The sequence below is a fragment of the Cebus imitator genome, unplaced genomic scaffold (genome assembly GCF_001604975.1).
Source record: "Cebus imitator isolate Cc_AM_T3 unplaced genomic scaffold, Cebus_imitator-1.0 Scaffold294, whole genome shotgun sequence".
In the NCBI taxonomy this organism is placed as follows: domain Eukaryota; kingdom Metazoa; phylum Chordata; class Mammalia; order Primates; family Cebidae; genus Cebus; species Cebus imitator.
The window spans coordinates 677,815-698,120 of NW_016107609.1; the positions used below are offsets into that span (position 1 = coordinate 677,815).

A 20,306-nucleotide genomic window follows, 5' to 3' on the forward strand; every position below is an offset into this window, starting at 1 on the left:
GCAAAACAGAACTGACAACAATTATGGTATACCTTAAATGTAATTAATGGCTTTGAGAGAGGCATTAAAAACACAGGGCAGAGCCGCTGTGCTCTGTGGCTCATCCTGTAATCTCAGCGCTTTGGGGAAGCTGAGGCAGGTGGATCACTTGAGATCGTGAGTTCAAGACCAGCCTAACCAACACGGTGAAACCCCATCATTACTAAAAATATAAAAATTAGCCAAGCGTGGTAGTGGGCGCCTGTAATCCCAGCTACTTGGGAGGCTGAGGAAGAAGAATCGCTTGAATCCCGGAGGTGGAGGTTGTAATGAGCCAAGATCATGTCTCTGCACTCCAGGCTGGGCAACAGAGTGAAACTCCATTTCAAACAACAAAAAAACAAAAAACAGGGCAATATAATTCTGTTATTCACAAGATAATTACAAGATTTATAGGAATGATTAAATTCATAGTATACTACAAAGGATGTGACCTAGAAACAGGATAAAAGTATTAAGTTATATGAAGGAGATCTTTCAGTTCTGTTGGGGGAATCTCTGTGACTACAATTTATATATAAAACCTTTTTTGAAAGTAATGTCAAACGTCTAAATACGAACACTTTCAAGTCAAAAAGTCTCTATTCCCCTATCCCTGCCATAGGCTTTGTTGCTCTGCCGCCTGGTCATCCTTGCTCCCCTCTTTAGATTTATGATAATAATGATGATCCTCATCATCAGATGTAATTCTACCATGATTCTAATTCAAACTGTCAATTAGCTGGCTATGCCAAAGTGTTGAAGCCCTCCCCTTCCTGCATGCTGCACTCCTATGCACTTCTGTACTTTTAAAGATAGTAAAAGGAAGTAAATTAAAATGTGAGAGATTCAACATTATGCAGTTTGAAAGTCACCACTCTGTTCTAACAGCAGGTAAAAAGCTGAACAAACTGAAAAACCAACAACACTTCCTAGATCTTTAAGAGGAGTAAGCTCAGAGCTGGGCATGGTGGCTCATACCTGTAATGCCAACACTGTAGGCCACCAAGGTGGGTGGATCTCTTGAGGCCAGGAGTTTGAGGCCACCCTGGCCAACATAGTGAAAACCCATCTCTACTAAAAATACAAAAATTAGCTGAAGGTAGTGGTGCACCTCTGAAATCCCAGCTACTCTAGAAGCTGAGGCATGAGAATCTCTTAAACCTAGGAGGCAAAGCCTGGATGACAGAGTGAGACTCTGTCTCCAAAAAACAACAACAAAAAAAGAGAAGTAAGATTACTGGGCAAGAACTGGGGAGAAATAGATGGATACAGAGAATCACAACTTTCCGGAGCAGAAACTGCCACAGGAGCCAGTATCAAAGAAAGATAATCTGTACTGTAATAGACAAATTGCTGGAGCTAGATGTAGACAAGTCTGTGTTAAAAATTCCAGAAGAACCAAGTCTTGGGGGTGTGCCCACTCTTTTATGAGTTTTACCTTCAGGAGTTTCTCACAGTAGTTATTAGAGACACATACAAAAAAAAAAGCCTCTCATGTTTCTGGTGGTAGGAGTGAGGGAGCAGCAGAGAAATGGGAAAGGAACCATTTTGAAATACACCAGAGCATTCTGTTCTTAAAAAGGTCTGCCCTCCAGAGAAACTAGTAATCAGAGCATAAACTGTTGAGGTTTTATGAGAGCCTAACTAACCTAGGGGAAGGGAAATACTCAACTCCAGCCACTCTAGACATCCTGTTCCTGCAAGATGGGAGTAAAGAGCTGAGATACACTTGTGAAGTTCACAGTCCAGAGGCATGGACTCACTAAAAGACTGAGACCTCATCATAGAACTAACATGCTTTCCCTCCCTCTGTAAGTCCCCATCACACTGCTAACAATCTATTTATAGATGTTCCTTTTACTGAGTCCATCATGTCTGGCTAACAAGAAAACATTACAAGGCATACTATAAGGCAAATGACACAGTTTGAAAAGGCAGAGCAAGCCTCAGAACTGGATGTGGTAATAATGTTGAAATTATCATGGTAATAACAAGAAATTTTTAAAATAACTATGATTCATATGCTAAGAGCTCTAATGGATAAAGTAGACAGCATGCAAGAACATATTGGCAATGTAAGGAGGTGGAAGTCTAAACAAAGAATAATTTTTTAAAATGCTAGAAAGCAGAAACACTGTAACAGAAATGAAAAATGAGCTTATTAATAAGTGAGCTTATTAGTAGGCTGGAAACAGTTGAGGAAAGAATATCTGAGCCTGATGATATACCAACAGAAACTTCTAAAACTAAAAGGCAAAGAAAACAAACACTGGAAAAACAAAGAACAAAATATCCAAGGATTGTGGGACAACTACAAAAGGTATAACTTATGCATAATAGGAATACAAGAAGGATAATAAATGAAGAAAGGAACAGAAGAAATATCTAAGACAGTGACTAAGAAGTTCCCCTGAACTCATGTCAGACACGAAACCCAGATCCAAGAAACTCAGAGAACGCAAGAGGGGGAAAAAACCTTACCTAGAGAAGAGACAGGATAAGAATTACATCTGACTTTTTCTCAGAAACCATGTGAGCAAGAAGAGAATGAAGTGAAATATTTTAAATGTTGAAAAAAAAAAAAAAAAAAAAAAAAAAAAAAAAAATATTTTAAAAAAAAAAAAAAACCCACTAACCTAGAATTCTATACCCTGCAAAACAGTCCTTCAACAGTAAAAGAAAAATAGACTTTCTTAGACAAACAAAAATTGAGAGAATTTGGGTGCCAATAGACCTGACTTGCTAGCAATGAAGAAATGTTAAAAGAAGTTCTTTAGAGAGAAGGAAAGTAATATAGGTCAAAAACTTGCATCTACATTTTAAAAAAGGAAGAGCATCAAAGAAGGAATCATTGAAGGTAAAATTTTAAACTTGTATGTCTTATTTTTAATTGATCTAACAAATAATAGTTTGTTAAAAATAATAATAGCAAAAATGTATTTGATTATATGCATGTATGCTTATATACACATAAAATGAATGACAGTAATGATATAAAAGAGAGAAGAAAAGAATGAGAATTTTTTGTTATTATATGATACTCACACTACACATGAAGTGGCATAGTGTTATTTGAAAATAGGCTTAGATTAGTTGCAAATGTTTATTGCAAACTCTAGGGCAACCACTAAGAAAGGGAAAAATAAGTACAACTGATATGCTAATAAAAGAGAAAATTGAATCTCAAAAACATGCTCAACGAGAGCACAAAAAAGTAGAAAAAGTAGAAAACAAGGAACAAGGGCAACAAAAAAGAGTAACAAATATATTAACTATATCAATATTAACTATATCAATAATCATTTTGACTGTCAATTGTTTAAATGTACCAATTAAGAAACAGAAATTGTCAGAGTGGATCAAAAAATTAGACTCAATTATATGCTGTCAACAAGAAACTCACTTTAAATATAAAGATACATACAAATTAAAAAAGGATAGAGAACACTATACCATGCTAACATTAATCAAAAGAAATAGTAGTTACATAAACTTGAAATGGAACATACTTGAAAGCATGAAAGGTTATCAAAGATAAAGGAATAAAAGTTACATAATGATAAAGGGGTCAGTTCTCAAAGAAGACAAAAATTCTTAATATGTATGTACTTAAAAACAGAGCATCAAAATATGTGAGGCAAAAATTGATGGAACTGCAAGGATAAATAGATGAATCCATTATTGTAATTGGAGACCAGCATCCCTCTATCAGAAATGGACAGATCCAGTCAACAGAAAATCAGTAAAGACTTATAGTAATCTTCCCTTATTTGTGAGAAATATGTTTCATGACCACCAGTGGATGCCTGAAACCATGGATAAAAGTACCAAACTCTATATATACTATGTTTATTCCTATACAGCCATATCTATGACAGTTTAATTTATAAATTAGGCATGTACCCTTGTGCCTTGGGGCTGTTATCAAGTAAAATAAGGGTTACTTGAACATAAGCACTGTGAGATGGTGACAATCAATCTGATAACTGAGAACGCTACTGAGTGGCTAACAAGTAGGTAGTGTATACAGCATGGATATGCTGAACACAGGAACAATTCATGTCCTAGGTGAGGTGGAGTGGGACGGTGCAAGATTTCACCATACTCCTCAAAAGAGCATGCAATTTAAAATGTATGAGTTGTTTTCTTTCTGGAATTTTTTATTTAATATTTTTGAACTACAGTTGACCACAAATAATTGAAATCATGGAGATCAAAACTTCAGATAAGGGGAGACTACTGTAGTTGAACTCAACAACACTATCAATCAACCAGATATAATTGACATCTAAGGACTGTTTTATCCAACAACAGCAGAACATTCTTCTCAAGTTCACATGAAACATTCACCAAGATACATTACATTCTGAGTCACAGAACTTATTTTAATTTAAAAGAATAGAAATGACACAATGTCTGCTCTCAGACAACAATGGTATTAAACTAGAAATCAATAAAAGAAAGATAACTAGAAATCACAAAATACATGGAGATTAAACACTTCTAAATAACATATGGACCTAAGAAGAAATATCAAAAGAAAGTTTAAGATATTTTGAACTAAATAAAATTGAAAATCAAACATCAAAATTCATGTGATGAAGTAAAAGCAGTGCTTAGAGAGAAATTTATAGCATAGAATGACTATATTAGAAAAAAAGAAAAATCTAAAATGAGTCATCTAAACTTCTACCTTAAGAAACTAAAAAAAGAAGGGCAAAGTAAATCCAAAGTAAACAGAAGATAAATAATAAAAATTTGAGCAGAAAACAAGGAAATTGAAAATAGACAATCAATAGAGAAAATTAAACCACAAGCTAGGTTTTTTGAGAATATTAATAAAATTGATGAGCTCTAGCCAGGCCAACTAAGGAAAAGAGAGATAACACAAACTACTGATATCAGAAATGAAAGAGAGGACATCACTACAAATCTCATGGACATTAAAATAATAATCAAGAAATACTATGAATAATTCTATGCCAACAAATTTGGTAATCTAGAGGAAATGGGCCAATTCCTTGAAAGACGCAAACTGCCAAAACACACAAAAAGAAATGGACAATCTGAAAAACCTCTATCTATTGAAGAAATGGTATCAATATTTAATAATCTTCCAAAATAAAAAACATGAGGCCCTGATAGATTCACTATTTGGTAGATTCTACCAAATATTCAGGAAATAAAGTATACCAAGTCTCTATAATCTATTTCAGAAGATAGAAGCTAAGAGAATACTTCCTAACTCATTTTATGAGGTCAGCATCATCCTAATACCAAAACTAGACAGAGACATTACAAGAAAAGTAAACTACAGACCAGTATCTCTCGTTAATATGGATTAAAAAATCCTCATCAAAATATTACCTAATCAAATAAAAAATGTATAAAAAGAATTATACACTACAACTAGTGAGATTTATCCTAAATATATAAGACTGGTTCAACATTCAAAAATCAAATATTATAATCCATCATATCAACAGACTCAAGAAGAAAAATCTCATGATTATATTAATAGACACCAAAAAAAGCATTTAACAAATTTCAATACTCACTCATGATTTAAAAAACCTCTCAGTAAACTAGAAATAACTAAAGGGAAATTTTCTCAACTTGATAAAGAATATCTACAAAAAGACTACAATGAACATCATACTTCATGCTGAGAACTAGAAGCTTTCCCACTAAGATGAAGAACAAGGCAATGTTGCTCCTCTCACCACTCTTTTCACCTATGCACTGGAAGTCCTAGCTAATGCAGTAAGATGGGGAGGAAATAAAATGTCTACTGATTGGGAAGAAAGAAATAAAACTATGTTCCCAGGTGACATGATTGTCTATGTAGAAAATCCAAAGGCATCAGCCAAAAAAAAAAAATTCTAGAACTAATAAGCAATTATAGCAAAGTTGCAGGATACAAAATTAGTATACAAAGTGAATCACTTTCCTATATATCAGCAATGAACAAGTTGAATTTGAAATTAAACACATGATACCATTTACGTTATCACCCCTAGAAATAAAATGTTTATGTTAAATCTAACAAAATACATGCAAGATCTATATGAGGAAAACTATAACAATTTATTAAAATAAATAACTGGATAAATGAAAAGATGTTCCATGTTCATGAATAGAGGAAATCAATACTGTCAAGATGTCAGTTCTTCCCAATTTGATCTATAGTGATATTGTTTGGATACTTGTCCCCTCCATATCTCATGTTGAAATGTGACCTCTCCTGTTGGAGGTAGGGCCTAGCAGGAGGTTCTAGATCATGGGGGCAGATTCCTCATGAAGGATTTAGTGCTGTCCCCTTAGTAATGAGTTTGTGCTCTGAGTTCACATGAGATTTGGTTGTTTAATATAGTGTGATACTTTCCCTCTCACTCAGAGTGATGACTTTTTACAGAGTACAAATAAATAGACTCAGAGAAACTATTTGCAAAATGTATATTTGATAAAGATCTCTTATCTAAAACATATACATAAAAACTCTTAAAACTCAACAATAACAAACAACCCAGTTTAAAAAAAGAAACTTAAAGACCTTAAACAACACCTCACTTAAAAAGACATACGGATAACAAATAGACTTACGAAAAGAAGCTGAACTTTATATGCTATTAGAGGATTGCAAATTAAAACAATGACATTATTGTTCATGGAATGTTTAAAATTCAAAAAAACGAAACAATTGATAGTTTCTTATTAAAAAAATGTTGTCTCACCATACAAGCCAGGATTCATACCATTAGGTACTTATCCAATTGAGTTGAAAATTTATGTCCACACAAAAACTTGCACGAGAATATTTATAGAAGCATTATCCATACTCATCGAAGACTGGAAGCAGCCATAATGTTCAGTCATATAAACAACTTGTGGTACAACCATACAATGAAATATCATTCAGCAATAAAAGGAAATGAGCTCTCAAGTCATAAAAAGACATGGAGTAAACTTAAATGCACATTACTAAGTGAGACAAATCAATCTGAAAAGGAATACATACAATATGATTCCAACTCTATGACATTCTGCAAAAGGCAAAACTATGGAGTCTACAAAAATATCAGTGGTCACCAGGGGCTTGGATGGAGAAAGAGACAAACAGGCGTAACACAGGATTTTTAGGGCAGTGGTAATTAATCCGTATGATACTATAATGGTGACTGCAAGTCATTATGCATTTTTCCAAACCCATGGAGTATACAACAACAAGAGTGAACCTTAAGGTAAACTAAACTCTTTGGATGATAATAATGTGTCAATGCAGGTTTATGAATTTTAAGAAATTACTGGTAGCAGATACTGATAACAGGGGAGCCTATGCATGTCTGGGGGCAGGAGGTAAATGAGACATCGCTGTACTTTCCTCTCAATTTCACTGTAAACCTAAAACTGCTCAAAAGAAAAAGTCTTTTTAAAATTGTGACTCTCTTGGCTTTACTGGCTGCTCTGGGAAAAAGAAAAGGTGGGAATTGGTCCTATGAGTTTGCAGACTGCTTAAAGATTCAGCAAATTATGCATAGTCTAGGCTTTCTGTCCCAAGGCTGAGCAAGAGTACGCATGCCATATTGCCACTTCTTTTGCATCTTGCACATCCTAATGGATTTAAATATGTGTGGATGTATGGGGTTTGTTATTTTCTCTTTTTATCCAAAGGAATACTTGTCACTTTATGTCTTTTTATGATGAATCTCTATCTTAGAGGACCTAGAGGGATGCTACATGCCCAGTTCTTCTCTTCTGCTCCCTAGCTCAAATACGGCCAGTCTCACTCTCGGAGTGGTCCAAATCTCCACTCTCACATTCAAGTTCACTTACTTGAAGTTGTGGCCTATTAGAGGGGAACAGAGACTAGGTCTTACATATCACGTGATAGTTAGCTCTGCTAGTCCTGGATTGCCACAGATGGGATACTGGCCTTAGGTTAAAAACAAAGATTAAGCAGAGCCCTATGTATCACTCTCTTGAGTCCACTAACTACCAGACCCCCGTAAAGACAGCAGTCATCAGTTAAATAAATGAACAATTAAATTGAGAACAGATGTGTGAAAACAGCCACCCTCTCCTGATTTACTGACCCCTGGTAGATATTAGTTTGGTAATGGACTTTATCTGTCACAAACAGCCTGCCCCACTGCTTAGAAGGGAGGGCATCTTTTATACTTTTATACTTTTAGTTGCAGTCTTCTTAGCCCCTGACTTCCCTTGAAGGAACCCTGGGGCTAAGCAGGTGATGCTCATGATGAACTTGATGAATTCTGCATTTCCCTCTTTACTTAGGTGCTCACAAAAGGTTGATAAACCATCTTGCCAGCCCACAATGTTAGCCGCATTCAGCTGGAATGAAATTTGGGCAGCCATGGTTCCAGCCTGTTTTCACATACTAGTTATCCTAAAATAATCAGAGATTTCCAAGGTGGCCCCCTTTTCTGTGATGGGCTTTGAGAAGATATGTTTTCATTAACACAGGGTAGTTCTTTCTACTGGAAGGTGCACAGTAGAAATAAACGCTCAAGGCCCCTCCCAGTATTTGGAGGTGTGGTGGTCCCATGGTAAGATTTTTAGAGCTTTTTAAAGAGATTTTTATGTTTAGCAACCATTGCAACTGCTGCTTACTCATGAAGTGAAAACCAAGAGTGTTTTTCTGTTTTGTTTTGTTTGCTTTTTATCATTCTAAATTCAAATTATCATTCTCATGCCCAGGTATAAAATTCCCTTAGGGAAGCAGACAACTTACTTGAGTCTGTGAAATGGGCATCAGGGAGAGAAAGCAGAGAGGAGGGTGCAGGGAGAGAACTGATTCAGTGACTCACATTCAGGCCAGGGGTTAAAAGGGGACAAGCACTCCAATGCTAACCAGCAGTGCTCAAGAGTTGGCCCATGTGTGGGCTGTGACTGCCTTCAATCACAGGAAAAAAGAAGAGGAGGAGGCGGCTCAGGCTCAGCGAGAGAAGAGAGGTGTTAGTCATTGCCATGACTGCAGAGGTACTTGTTATAATAGCTGGGTGGGGAGATGTTGGAGTGAATTTATTATAAGGAACCTAGAGCACACAGATTATGGGACTGAAGGGCAGGAAAATACCCTCAGAACCCACCCCTCAGCCTAGATTTCCAGATACTCAGTCCGCATGGTAGAAAATTACGACAGCACCGCCCCAGCTCTCTCTAACGTTTCTTATTCTGAGAGTAGCCCAGAGTGAAGCAGAACATTTTTAACAACATTTCCACTGGCTGGGAGCTACAGCATATAAACACAGTTACCAGGAGCCCACCCCCACAGGCAAAGGGAGACAGTGAAGTGGTCATGTGAGCTGGGAAGAAACCCAAAAAAGGATCTTCTAGACTCCATCACTGCCCTGCCACAGAATACAAAGATTGGTCTCTGGGTATTACCAACCTGTGTTGCTGGAGTTTTTTATTTTTGTTTTCTTGATTTGGCCTGTGGTTTGAATCCATAATTTGCCTGTAAAATGTACTAAGAGTTTATATTTGTTCCTTCATTCGAAAAATTATACTCATTTTTCTTGGTAAGAAGAGTTTTGGGAGTAAGAAAGAAAAAATGGACGTGGAAAGTTTGTTTTAGCTCCATCCAGTCTAGATATAAACTAAATGTTTAAAGAGAACTATCCTTATACCATCCTCAGGGAAAGACACAAGTCAGCTACATTTTACTTTCTTCTGTAAGAATAAGAAATATGCCTGGTGGCCAAGTGCAGTGGCTCACGCCTGTAATCCCAGCACTTTGGGAGGCCAAGGTTGGTGGATCACCTGACGTCAGGAGTTCAAGACTAGCCTGATCAGCACAATGAAACCCTGTTTCTACTAAAAATATAAAAGTTATCTGGGCATGGTGGTGGCTGCCTGTAATTCCAGCTGCTTGGGAGACTGAGGCAGAAGAATCACTTGAATCAAGGAGGCGGAGGTTGCGGTGAGCCAAGATGGCACCACTGCACTCCAGCCTGGGCAACAGAGCAAGACTCCGTCTCAAACAAACAAACAAACAAAAAAACTCTGTTCCCGAATAATTGGGGAGATTGATTTGAGTAATAATAAAACTCTGGTCTCCCACAACCAGAAAAAAAAGAGAGAGAGAGAGAGAGAGGAGAGAGAGAGAGAGAGAAAAGAAAGAAAGAAAGAAAAAAGGAAGGAAAGAGAGAAAGAGAGAGAGAGGGAGGGAGGGAGGGAGAGAAAGAGGAAGGAAGGAAGGAGGGAGGGAGGGAGGAAAGGAAAGAAAGAAAAGAAAGAAAGAAAAAGAAATGAAGTCCATTTTAGTGCTTTGTGGTCTAACCAATGAATTTCCATCCCTAAGGAAAGAGATAGATTGTTCCTAAGAAAGTGAATCTAGGTGTTTAAAGCTATATCGTAAATGATTTTTCACTATAAGGTCACCATATGTTTCAAAGGCCCAAACTTCAAAATACTGTTTCCATCAATTTACATCCCGGCCCACTTTTTCTTTCCCAATTTTATGTGTAGCTTTTCCTGAAAAGAATCCCAAAGCTAGCGTGAGAGGCTGACTGGCAGCGGCTCAGTGCTGCGGGTGCTCCATCCTTGCCCTTAGGACCTCGTCCTAAATGCAGGAGAGAGCAACGTGGCAGGAAATCAATTACAATCCAGCAGCTCCACAGGACTGGGCTCAAAGGCTAGGCTACAACGAGCTGAGGGCATTAGAATCCATTCTGGGGATTTACCTTTCTTTGCAGTAGCTTCTATTTTCTAATGCCGGAGAGATCTGAATAGCCTTTGTTTTGCCCCATTTCCCTCCAGGCTTAGCGCAGATATGAATGCTGATGTGGTATGTCACACTCTGGAGTTTTGTAAACAGAACATTGGCCAACCATTGTGTCATCTCTATCCTCTTCCCAAGGTGAGTGGGTATTCACTCTGAACATCTGTTTCCAGTGGCATGCAAGGCCTTTGGAAATGTTAGAAAAGGGAGGCTTAGCTTTACTCAGTGTTTTGGGGACAGGGAGAGACAGGTTGACATTTTCAATTACCCTGCAAGAAATAATATTTCTGTGTTTCAGCCTAGATCCCTACTCCCACGCTACCAAAGAATGTCTTTGCCTTTCAGCCATTGTGGACTGTAATTTTGAGCTGGGCTGGCAAGAGGTAGGAAATCTGATCAGTCAGAGACACAGAGGTTTAAATCCCTATCACTTAAAAATCAAGAAAGTTACTCTCATAGGGTCACCAACTCATTTCAGTTTGCCCAGGACTTTTCTGGCATACACACCGAAAGCCCCACATCCTGGGAAATCCTGGGCAGTTGGTCACCCTACTCTGAGCTTTACTGCTCTTACCCACAAAATGGATTTTGATAAACTACCTCCCACATTGGTTTATTGTTGGAAGCAGGTGAGCTAATGCATTAAAAAAAATGCTTAGCACAATACCTGATACCGTTTTAAAAGTGTTCATAAAAATGATTGCTAAATAATCATTATTGATAACATTGTTATTCAGTGATAGCTGTTCAGAGGACCCTGTATGCATTGTATCATTTTGTGCAGCTTTTAATTGAATTGCAGAGACAAGCTTGACACAATGCCCTCCGCACACTCTGGAGGAAAGGATAGTATTGAATCCAGTTGGGCCACACAACATAGATTTTCAGGAGCTCCCTGTGAAAAAAAAAATTCTATGCCTTCTTTCTCAAATTGTAGTTTTTCTGGATATAACACAATAGGTTTCTATTTTAATTGTAATTCCCTCTTTATTCATGTTAAAATGAAGTCCATTTTAGTGCTTTAGTGCTAACCAGTTAACACAATTTTGCTGATGGACAGTATTAAATATCATAAGCCTGTCTCCTTGATCAGGAAGAAAGAGATGCAAATACCTGAGGAACATGTATATTTCATGCTTCCTCTGTCACTGACTAAGTGCCAATTAAATTTCCCCTAATTCCACATGAGGAGTTCTGGGCTCCACTTGTACCTAGAAGGGTTAGTTAACTTAAAAAAAGAAAAAAAAAAAAAAAACTTTTCATGTGTTCAAATAGCATATGACTATTATATCATAATATTTGCTATTTGTTATTGCAAGGAAGAAATGGGTCTCTGTGTAGAAAGGCAAATGATACAGGTTTTTGTGATTTCCTTAAATAATATCATTTATACATTACACTCACAGTTATGCATAGTCACAACAAGTTCAACTTTAAATTGTCCCATTTAAAATGGCATTCTTTATTTTTTATACTCTCTAGAGTTTACATCTGAAATTTCATGTCCTTGTCTTCCCACCCTGGCCCCCTTCCCAATTCCCAACTCTGTAACATTTTGACCATCCTCTTTGGCTACAAGGAAATTGGAGGATTTCATGTGGGAACCATCACCTTCCACCCCAGCTGGCATTCAGTGCTTCTGGGCAGCCTGCTACTGCTTCCTGGACAGCCCCCTTCACTTTCCTCTGATGGCTGTTCTAGGCCTTCACCCTCCACCTCAGGTCCCCCTCTCCAGCCTCCATCTCTGCAGATGACCCAGAAAAGAGGGACAGTGGGTATACACATGGACAGCTTCACTTTCCTCTGCCTTTGAGCTTGCCCTGAATGGCAGTAACTGACATTGACTGGGCACTCACTGTGGGCCCAGTGCTGGTGCAGAGCCTCACACGTGGTCTTGTTTTGTTCCCAAGCAAGCCTAGGATGGAGGCGTCTTTATGACTCCCTATTACATGGGAGGAAACTGAGGATTAGAGAAGTTATGTGCCTTCCTGAAAGTTACTTCTTCCTGAGGAAAGAACAGAACTGGGATTCACAACCCCTGTTATTCTACTCAGAGAGCTTGGTTGATCTCTAACCATGGTGTCAGTGTCTCAGAAATTCCCCTGGGGTGTCTTCTTAGAGCAGTCAGCTGAAATCCTACCACCGGAAACAACCCATGTTGAAATGTGTGTTTCCTTTTAATTTTTCAAATAAATTATACTGTATTGATAATTTCTTTGAGAGCTATGATCCTGTATATACAGTTTTATAGCCTACTTTGTTCCCTTAACATTACATTTTGAGCATGTATTTTTCAATGGTATATAGCAGACTTTTTTATCATTTTACATATCACTCTTACATAGCACGTATGAATGCTCAGGTGGAATTGCCTACCTACCGAAGGCAAGTGAAAATACAAATACAAATGTGGGTAATTTTCAGCCCCCCAGAAGGAATTCTCATGACACTCCCTGTCAGTATTCCCTGGAGTAGCCACTATTCTGAAGTCGGTCGCCAGCGGCTGGTTCATTTTTTAGGAAACTCTATCCTGGAACGTTGTATCAAAGTCCTCCGCAGCATACACTCCTTTGTGTCTGGCTTCTTCTGCTTGTGAGCTTCATCCCATGTTGGGTGAACAGCATTATTTCGTGTACAATTCTCTCAGTCGTCTTTTGATGTAGTTCCCACTCTACTGTCCCAGTGAGTCCAACCAAATCTGCTCTTGCCCTCTTTCCAATCCATTGTCTGCATTGATGCCACAAATGCCTTGCTGTAAGATAAATATGACCTTCTCACCCCAGTACAACCCTTTGCCTAGAAAGCAGTTTCTCACTCTGCCCTTCCACTTGGTGGGTTATTCCTCCCCATCCTTCATGTCTCAGCTTACATGTCACTTCTTCAGGGAGGTGGCCCCTATTAGATAAAGCTCTAGTCATAGCTCCTGTATATTCTTTTCTTGAACTTGCCACTTTACAAGATACATCTCTGTGTGACTGCCTGCCTGTCTGTCTCTCTCACTAGGCTCTGAACTCCAGGAAGGCAAATTCTGTCTTGTTTACCACTGTATCAGTATCCAGGACAGTGCCTCACACATACCAAAGAAATGTGTGCTGATACAATGAATGGATGAGGTGTCACTAGCTTCTCAATTGCATCCTGATGGAAATTCTGACTTTTCTCATGTCAAGGCCTCACTGATTTTCCTAGTGCATACTTCTGATCCTGAACATAGCTTAGTATCTCAACGTTGCCTACATAACTAAGCACAAATTTTCGCTTAGCTTTTCAGGACCTTCCAAAAGCCTTTCCAGACTTGCCTTTCCCTCTTAGGTTTGTGGACCCTGTGCCGCAGCGACCAGCAAGTGACTGGCTCTCCCTTAAGCCCTCCCCACCCCCACCTTGCACCTTGGGTCTTCATCATTCCCTCTACCCAGACCATCTTTAACAATTCCAGCCATCCCTCAAGCTCACGTCAATGGTCACCTTCCCTGTAAAGTAATTCCTAACGGTGCCAACAAAATGTTAACTGTCCTTTGAACAATCATTGTAAAATAACTGTTCGAGCACTTACAATGTGCTAATATTTTTCTAAACGCTTATGTGTATTCATGCATTTAATCTTATGAAGTAGGTATGGTTGTCCACCTTTTATAGATGAGGAAGGTGAGGCAGAGAGACATCAAGATACTGAAGTTTTGTAGATTTCCTCACTAGGATGCAGGCACATGGGGGCGGGCAGGCCTGTCCCTTGCCTGTGTTTGTTCCCTCCACTGTGCCAGGCACATACACTTGGTATATGGATAAAAACAAAAATAGCAGAAGCAAGTATTTATTGACAGCCTGCCAGCCACTGCATGACATGTGTGATCGCATTTAACAGTGCTCTGACATCTATATTTATTTTACAGTTAAGGAATTTTGAGACTTAGGGAAGTTAAGGGATTTTCCCAGGCTATACAGCTAGTGAGGAACACAAGGGGATTCATCCCTGGGTCTGTTTGTCTTAAAGCCCAAATGCTCATTCACTGCCCTCTCAGCCTCACTGAGACTCCTCGGGCATTGTCATTTTGAATGGAACCGCTGCTCCTGGGCCAGCTAATTCCTCATAAGCAGGACTCTGCACCCTCTATGTCTGGCTTTTCACACATTTCAGACTCTTGTACAACAGAAATAATGTGATGCAAGCCATCTCCTCTATGATATGCATGCTGCAGGGATGGAGTGGATGGATTGGTCCCTCTGCACCAGGGAGCTCAGAGCACAGAAGCAAGCAATGCAGAGCAACCAAGATCTGGCTTCAGTGGGGCCAAAAGTTAAAGGTGGAACCGCATTTGGGATCCACAGTGAACCCTTGTTCATCATCTACAACCCACCTGAAATTCCAGGCCCACTTCTTGCTGGTCCTGTGGCAATGTTCCCTACCACTAGCTACCATGTGCTCAAAAAGGACAAACTTCATCCATAATTAATTAAAGCAAGAAAAATCTACAAAGTCCCACTAGTACAAGAAGCAGAAGAAAAAGGAGACAGGAAAGAAGGAGGAAGAGAAGAGGAATGGGGAGGAAAGGGAAGGAAAAATAGCTGCAAGCCTCATTGCAAAGACCAGCTGGGTGGTTTCCTGTTACCTGTCTTGCGAGTTTATTTTTACCACTCTTCTCATTTGCACACAAAACAGGGCATTGATTGCTGCTGGGGTGTGTGTGTGTGTGTGTGTGTGTGTGTGTGTGTCTGCTTGTGCACATGCACAGGGATGCATACACATGTGTCCAAAACCATGATTCTGACACCACAGCCTACAAATTGAAAACTGAATGCAGCCCATTCATGTACACCCAGTGGCTCTTTAAGGCTGTCTTTTTTGGATCAGAAGGTTACATTGTATGAGTCCCAGTTGAGCCAGAAGCCTCGTGGAGCCTCCTCAGCTTTAAGCTGCTTCCACTTAGGTCCCCAAACCTTGAGATCGATCCCCAGGCAGATCTCGTAGCTTTGAACAGACCCCTTTCTAACCACAGCAGTGCTGGAGGAACGTGCTGCATTTACCAGCGTCTCCAAGGCACACTCAAGATTTACTTCAGCCACTTTGATCCATGTTAAAAGAGAATCCTATTCAGAATGTAAGCCCTGTGTGGAGCGATTCTCCATATTTCCCTGGGGCCTCCTGAACTGCTGGGTGGCAGGGAGACCTGCTGCCTTAGGAAAGCAAGCCAGACTTTGAAACAGCCTTTCCCACAGTGAGTTGGGGTTCTACAAGAACCAAAAGCTCTCTGATGCTGAGTGTGGCGGAAGGTGTGTATGCACAGGAAATCCCATTTCCCTGGAACCCAAACTACCAGGAAACTGACATAAATGGGTTTGGCAAGAAGTAAATTTGCACTCTTTTTATGAGAAAGTGACACATGACAAATTCTGGTTCGCCTAAGCAATAAACAAGCTGACCTCAGGAATTCACTTTTATTTTTTAAACGCCAGGTGTCAAATAAAATACCTGGCATCTTTTTTAGTAGACAGTCTCAGGTGGTAATGTTTAGAAAAAGAATCATGGATGGACAGGAAATTGGACACTTTCTGAGATTCCATAACCACTCAATTTCATTCTGCACAGTCCACAGAACCCTGATGCTCATAATACTGTTTTTAGCCCTAGAGCATATAACACACTGTCAGATGTGTTATTGTCTAGTCTCCCCCAAACTCTGCTATTTCTAGTAACTTTTTTTGGTAATAATTTCAGATTTACAAAAAGTTGTGAGGATACTGCAGGAGAATACTGTTCACCCAAGTCTAATTCCCCACAATGTGAACATCTTAATATTACTTAGGCAAAACTAAAGAAATCGATATTACTACTATATATACCTTAGTAGCTACTAGAGCCCAGATTTTATTGGATTTCACCCGTTTCTCCTCTAATGTCCTCTTCCGTTCCAGGATCTACTCGAGGACATGTGTTGCATTTCTTTTTTTATTTTTTATTTTATTGTATTTGGGCTCTGGGGTACATGTGCACATCCTGCATCCTGCAGGATTGTTGCATAGGTACACACATGCTATGGTGGTTTGCTGTCTCTATCCCTCCCCCTCCCCACTGTTGCCTACACCAGGCATTTCTCCCAGTGTTATCCCTCACCGTCCTCTCTGCCCCACCCCCGCTGTACCTTCCCTCCCCTGCCCTCCACCCCCCACCTAGCCCTGTGAGTATTGTTCCCTTCCCTGTGCCCAAGTGTTCTCATTGTTCATCACCCACCTATTTCTTTTTCATGTCTCCTTAGTGTCCTCGGTGTGTGGCAGATTCTTCATCTTTCCTTGTTTTTTGTGACCTTGACAGTTTTCAGGGGTACAAGTACATCAGTAAAATGTTCTCCGAATTGGGATTTGTTTGATGTTTTTGTCTTGGTTTAATGGTGTTAGGGTTTTTTGGAAAGAACACCACAGAGGTGAAGCGTTCTTCTCATGACATCCTATCAGGGTTAAATGACGCCACACGACATCGCTAGTGAGGTCAACCTCCATCACTCGGTGAAAGGATCGTTTGCCAGGTTTCCCAATTGCAAAGTCACCATTTCCCCCCTTTTCCTTTACTCTGTTCTTTAGAAATGAGTCTCTAAGTCCTGCCTACACTCAGGGAGGCCAGGGAGGACCAAGCCCCCGCTCCCACAATATGGAATATCCACATATATCTTTTGGAATTCTCCTATGTAAAAAACATCTCTCTTCTCCCTTATTTATTTAATTAGCCAATCATTTATTTACACTAACACAGATTCATGTATATGTATTTTATACTTTGAGTTATAATTCAAATATACACTATTTTATTGCACAAGTGTTTCCACTTTTCCAGTTTTGCTACCATTGGAAGCTTAGGGAGCCTCCTGGGTCTTTTTGACACTCCTCTGCCCTTCTTTGTTCTTCCGTGCTACTTTATGTTCTGACACTACCAGGTGATCCAGGCTCATCTTGCTATCTTGTATTCTTCTGCCCCTTTCCTTGAATCAGCATGTCCCTAAGGAGACCTGGCTCTTTTAATTGGAGAATGGTATTTGGAAACCAAGATCTGGCTGTTAGGTGTGACCATTGCTACTGAGATGTCATTGCTGATTGGCCTTCTTTGGTCCTGGTCTTCTCTGTGGAGAGCTAAGTAAAGTATGTGTGTATACAACCCATGTATACACAAATATCTACAATTGTTTCTGTGTCTGTGTGTGTGTCTCTACGTGTGTGTATGTGGACGTGAGCTCATACTGATATCTCTAATTTTAACCTAATGTCACAGGGTCAAACTCTATTTTATAGGTATGATTATCAGACATGTTTTGTAGTTGTGGCTTAAAGCCTTTACCCAAGCCTCATAAGTAGTGATTAGAATCTGAACTCAACCCAGGGCCCTGGACTTTAGACCTCCAGCCCTTCACGTCAGCAGTGTCTGCGTTTAGCACAGATTCTGGAGCACATTCAGTGTTGGCACTTCTCAGAGCCAGAGGGAAGTAAAGGCAGCTTTAGTTTTGGTTTTCATAAAATACCATAAACAGCTTAATTTTCAAGAACCTTGCACAATAACCCAACTTTCTCAGTAACAAACCATAGAGACGTTCGCTTACTTAGTCATGCCTCAGCAAACATTTCTTGAACCCTTACCGTGTGCCAACCCCACAGCCAGGTACCCTAATAAGTTACCTCTTTTAACCATCCCAAGTCTGCAGGACAGATACGATTCTGTCATTTTATAAATGAGGCTACTGATACCTAGAGAACCGAGAGACTTCCCTGAAGTCCCATACTTTCTACGGAATAATTGTTTTTCTTTTTATCAGCCAGCAAATATTTATGTAGAATGAATTATGTAGAACAGTAATCCAGCAAGTGTGGCAGGCAATAGCAATATAAATAGCTTTTCTAGCAGGAGAGGCAGGCTTACAGACGAACAGTGAGGAAGAGACGAGTGAGCTCACACAAGGTGCAAGGAGGAACAGAAACCAGCAGACGAGAGCTGAGCTCTCCCTGGAGGGAACAGGAGTAGAGGTGGCTTTTTCAGGGTAGAGTAGTTTGCCCAGCACGCTCCACCTCGCCTGCGTCCGCCCCTTGTGCTGGGCCCTTTACCTAGAACTCCCAGTTCCCTGCATGGCCAGCACCTTGTCCCCCTGCTGGTTTAAGTACCCCCTCTTCAGAAAGGCCTTCCCTGACCAACCTCTCTGAAGAAACTCCCCTTTCCTGCTCTCTCACATCACTTTGTTTATTTCTTTGATATCATCTGAACGCAAGGACCCTGTCTTTTTTGCTCACCATCGTATTCCTGGACTGGCATAGTACCTGGCACATAGTAAGTGCTCTGTAACATTGGTTGAATGAAAAATAGGATGAGAAGGGCAATCCTGGACATGCCTTACCTTCTCCCCTGTGAGGATGTCTGGTCTCAGTGGACTATACCAGAGTTCAAAGCATTTTGCTTATTTGAGAATGTGAAGTAGTTTTCAGAAGTAAACATGGGACTCACCTCAGGGCACCTGCTCTGGTCTTCCTGGGTGGGGTTTAAGCATCGCACTTGCAGAACACTTTTGACGGGCACTGAAGGGTGAGAACTGTAGCGCTGGAGACTGGCCCAAGCCTGAAAGCACTGTCCCTTCTCCTGCTTCTCACCTCCCACACATCCAAAACCACGTATCCCCGCTTGCCCTCTCACTGCATCCTTTTCCCCAGCCATTCCTTGATTCCACCCCTTTTCTGATTGATTCATCAACTTAATCTCAGCTACGAGTTTCCAGTCTCCAGACCCCTAGGAATAAGGCCTCTTAGAAGGAAAGAGAGAACTAGAGGTTTTAGACCTAAACTATTTGGAATTCATTCGTTTTCTGTGGATTTTCTCAAAATAGTGTGCTAATTACAAAGGTGCACTGAAGTTATCTACACCCAAAGAAGAAAATGAGAAGGCCTGGTAACAAGCCCAAGTCTCTCCCATTCTAAAAAAATACGTGTAAAAACAAACCTCACAGAACACTCATTCCCCTCCAGCTTTCCAAGAAATCAAGTTTCTCTTCTGCCTCTAACTGAGAGGCAATTCAGTATGATGCTGAAGAGCACAGATTCTGGTGCCAGCCCACTTGGGCTGGAAGCTCAAAGCTTTACCAAGCTTCTATTTTACATGTACACATGAGGGGCTGTAGAATAAAAGGCAGTGCTGACTGCCATGGAATTGGACTAAGTACTTAGCAGATATACATCATCTAAAACCTCCCACACAATTATAAGATTATTCCATTATCTTACTTTACAGAGGAGAAAAATCAAAATTCAAATTGTTGGTTGTGAAGTTGTATAATTGACAATGTTTTTAAAAGTTCCTCTTTGAACATCTGAGGAAATTATGAACAACAAGATAAGTGACAAGGGAATATAGTTTTCTAGACACAGAAAGTTAGCTTAAAATGGAGCAAAATATACTGTCTAGAAATAAACCTAAATGCATTTGAGATCCTTGTATTTGATTAAAATAGCATTTCAAATCAGTGCTAAAACACTGGATTACTCAATAAATACAATGGACTAAAGACTAGACATTTTTTTA

General features: G+C 39.7%; 1 protein-coding gene across 2 annotated transcripts in view; it reads left to right on the forward strand.

Annotated features, from left to right (window-relative positions):
- Positions 1-20,306, forward strand: part of AOAH (acyloxyacyl hydrolase) — a 192,174-nt gene that overhangs the window by 46,113 nt on the left and 125,755 nt on the right. For both annotated transcript variants that reach the window (XM_017502197.2, XM_037729113.1), the window contains exon 4: positions 10,804-10,903. In XM_017502197.2, coding sequence (XP_017357686.1) covers positions 10,804-10,903 — 100 coding nt within the window. The remainder of the gene's footprint in view (positions 1-10,803; positions 10,904-20,306) is intronic.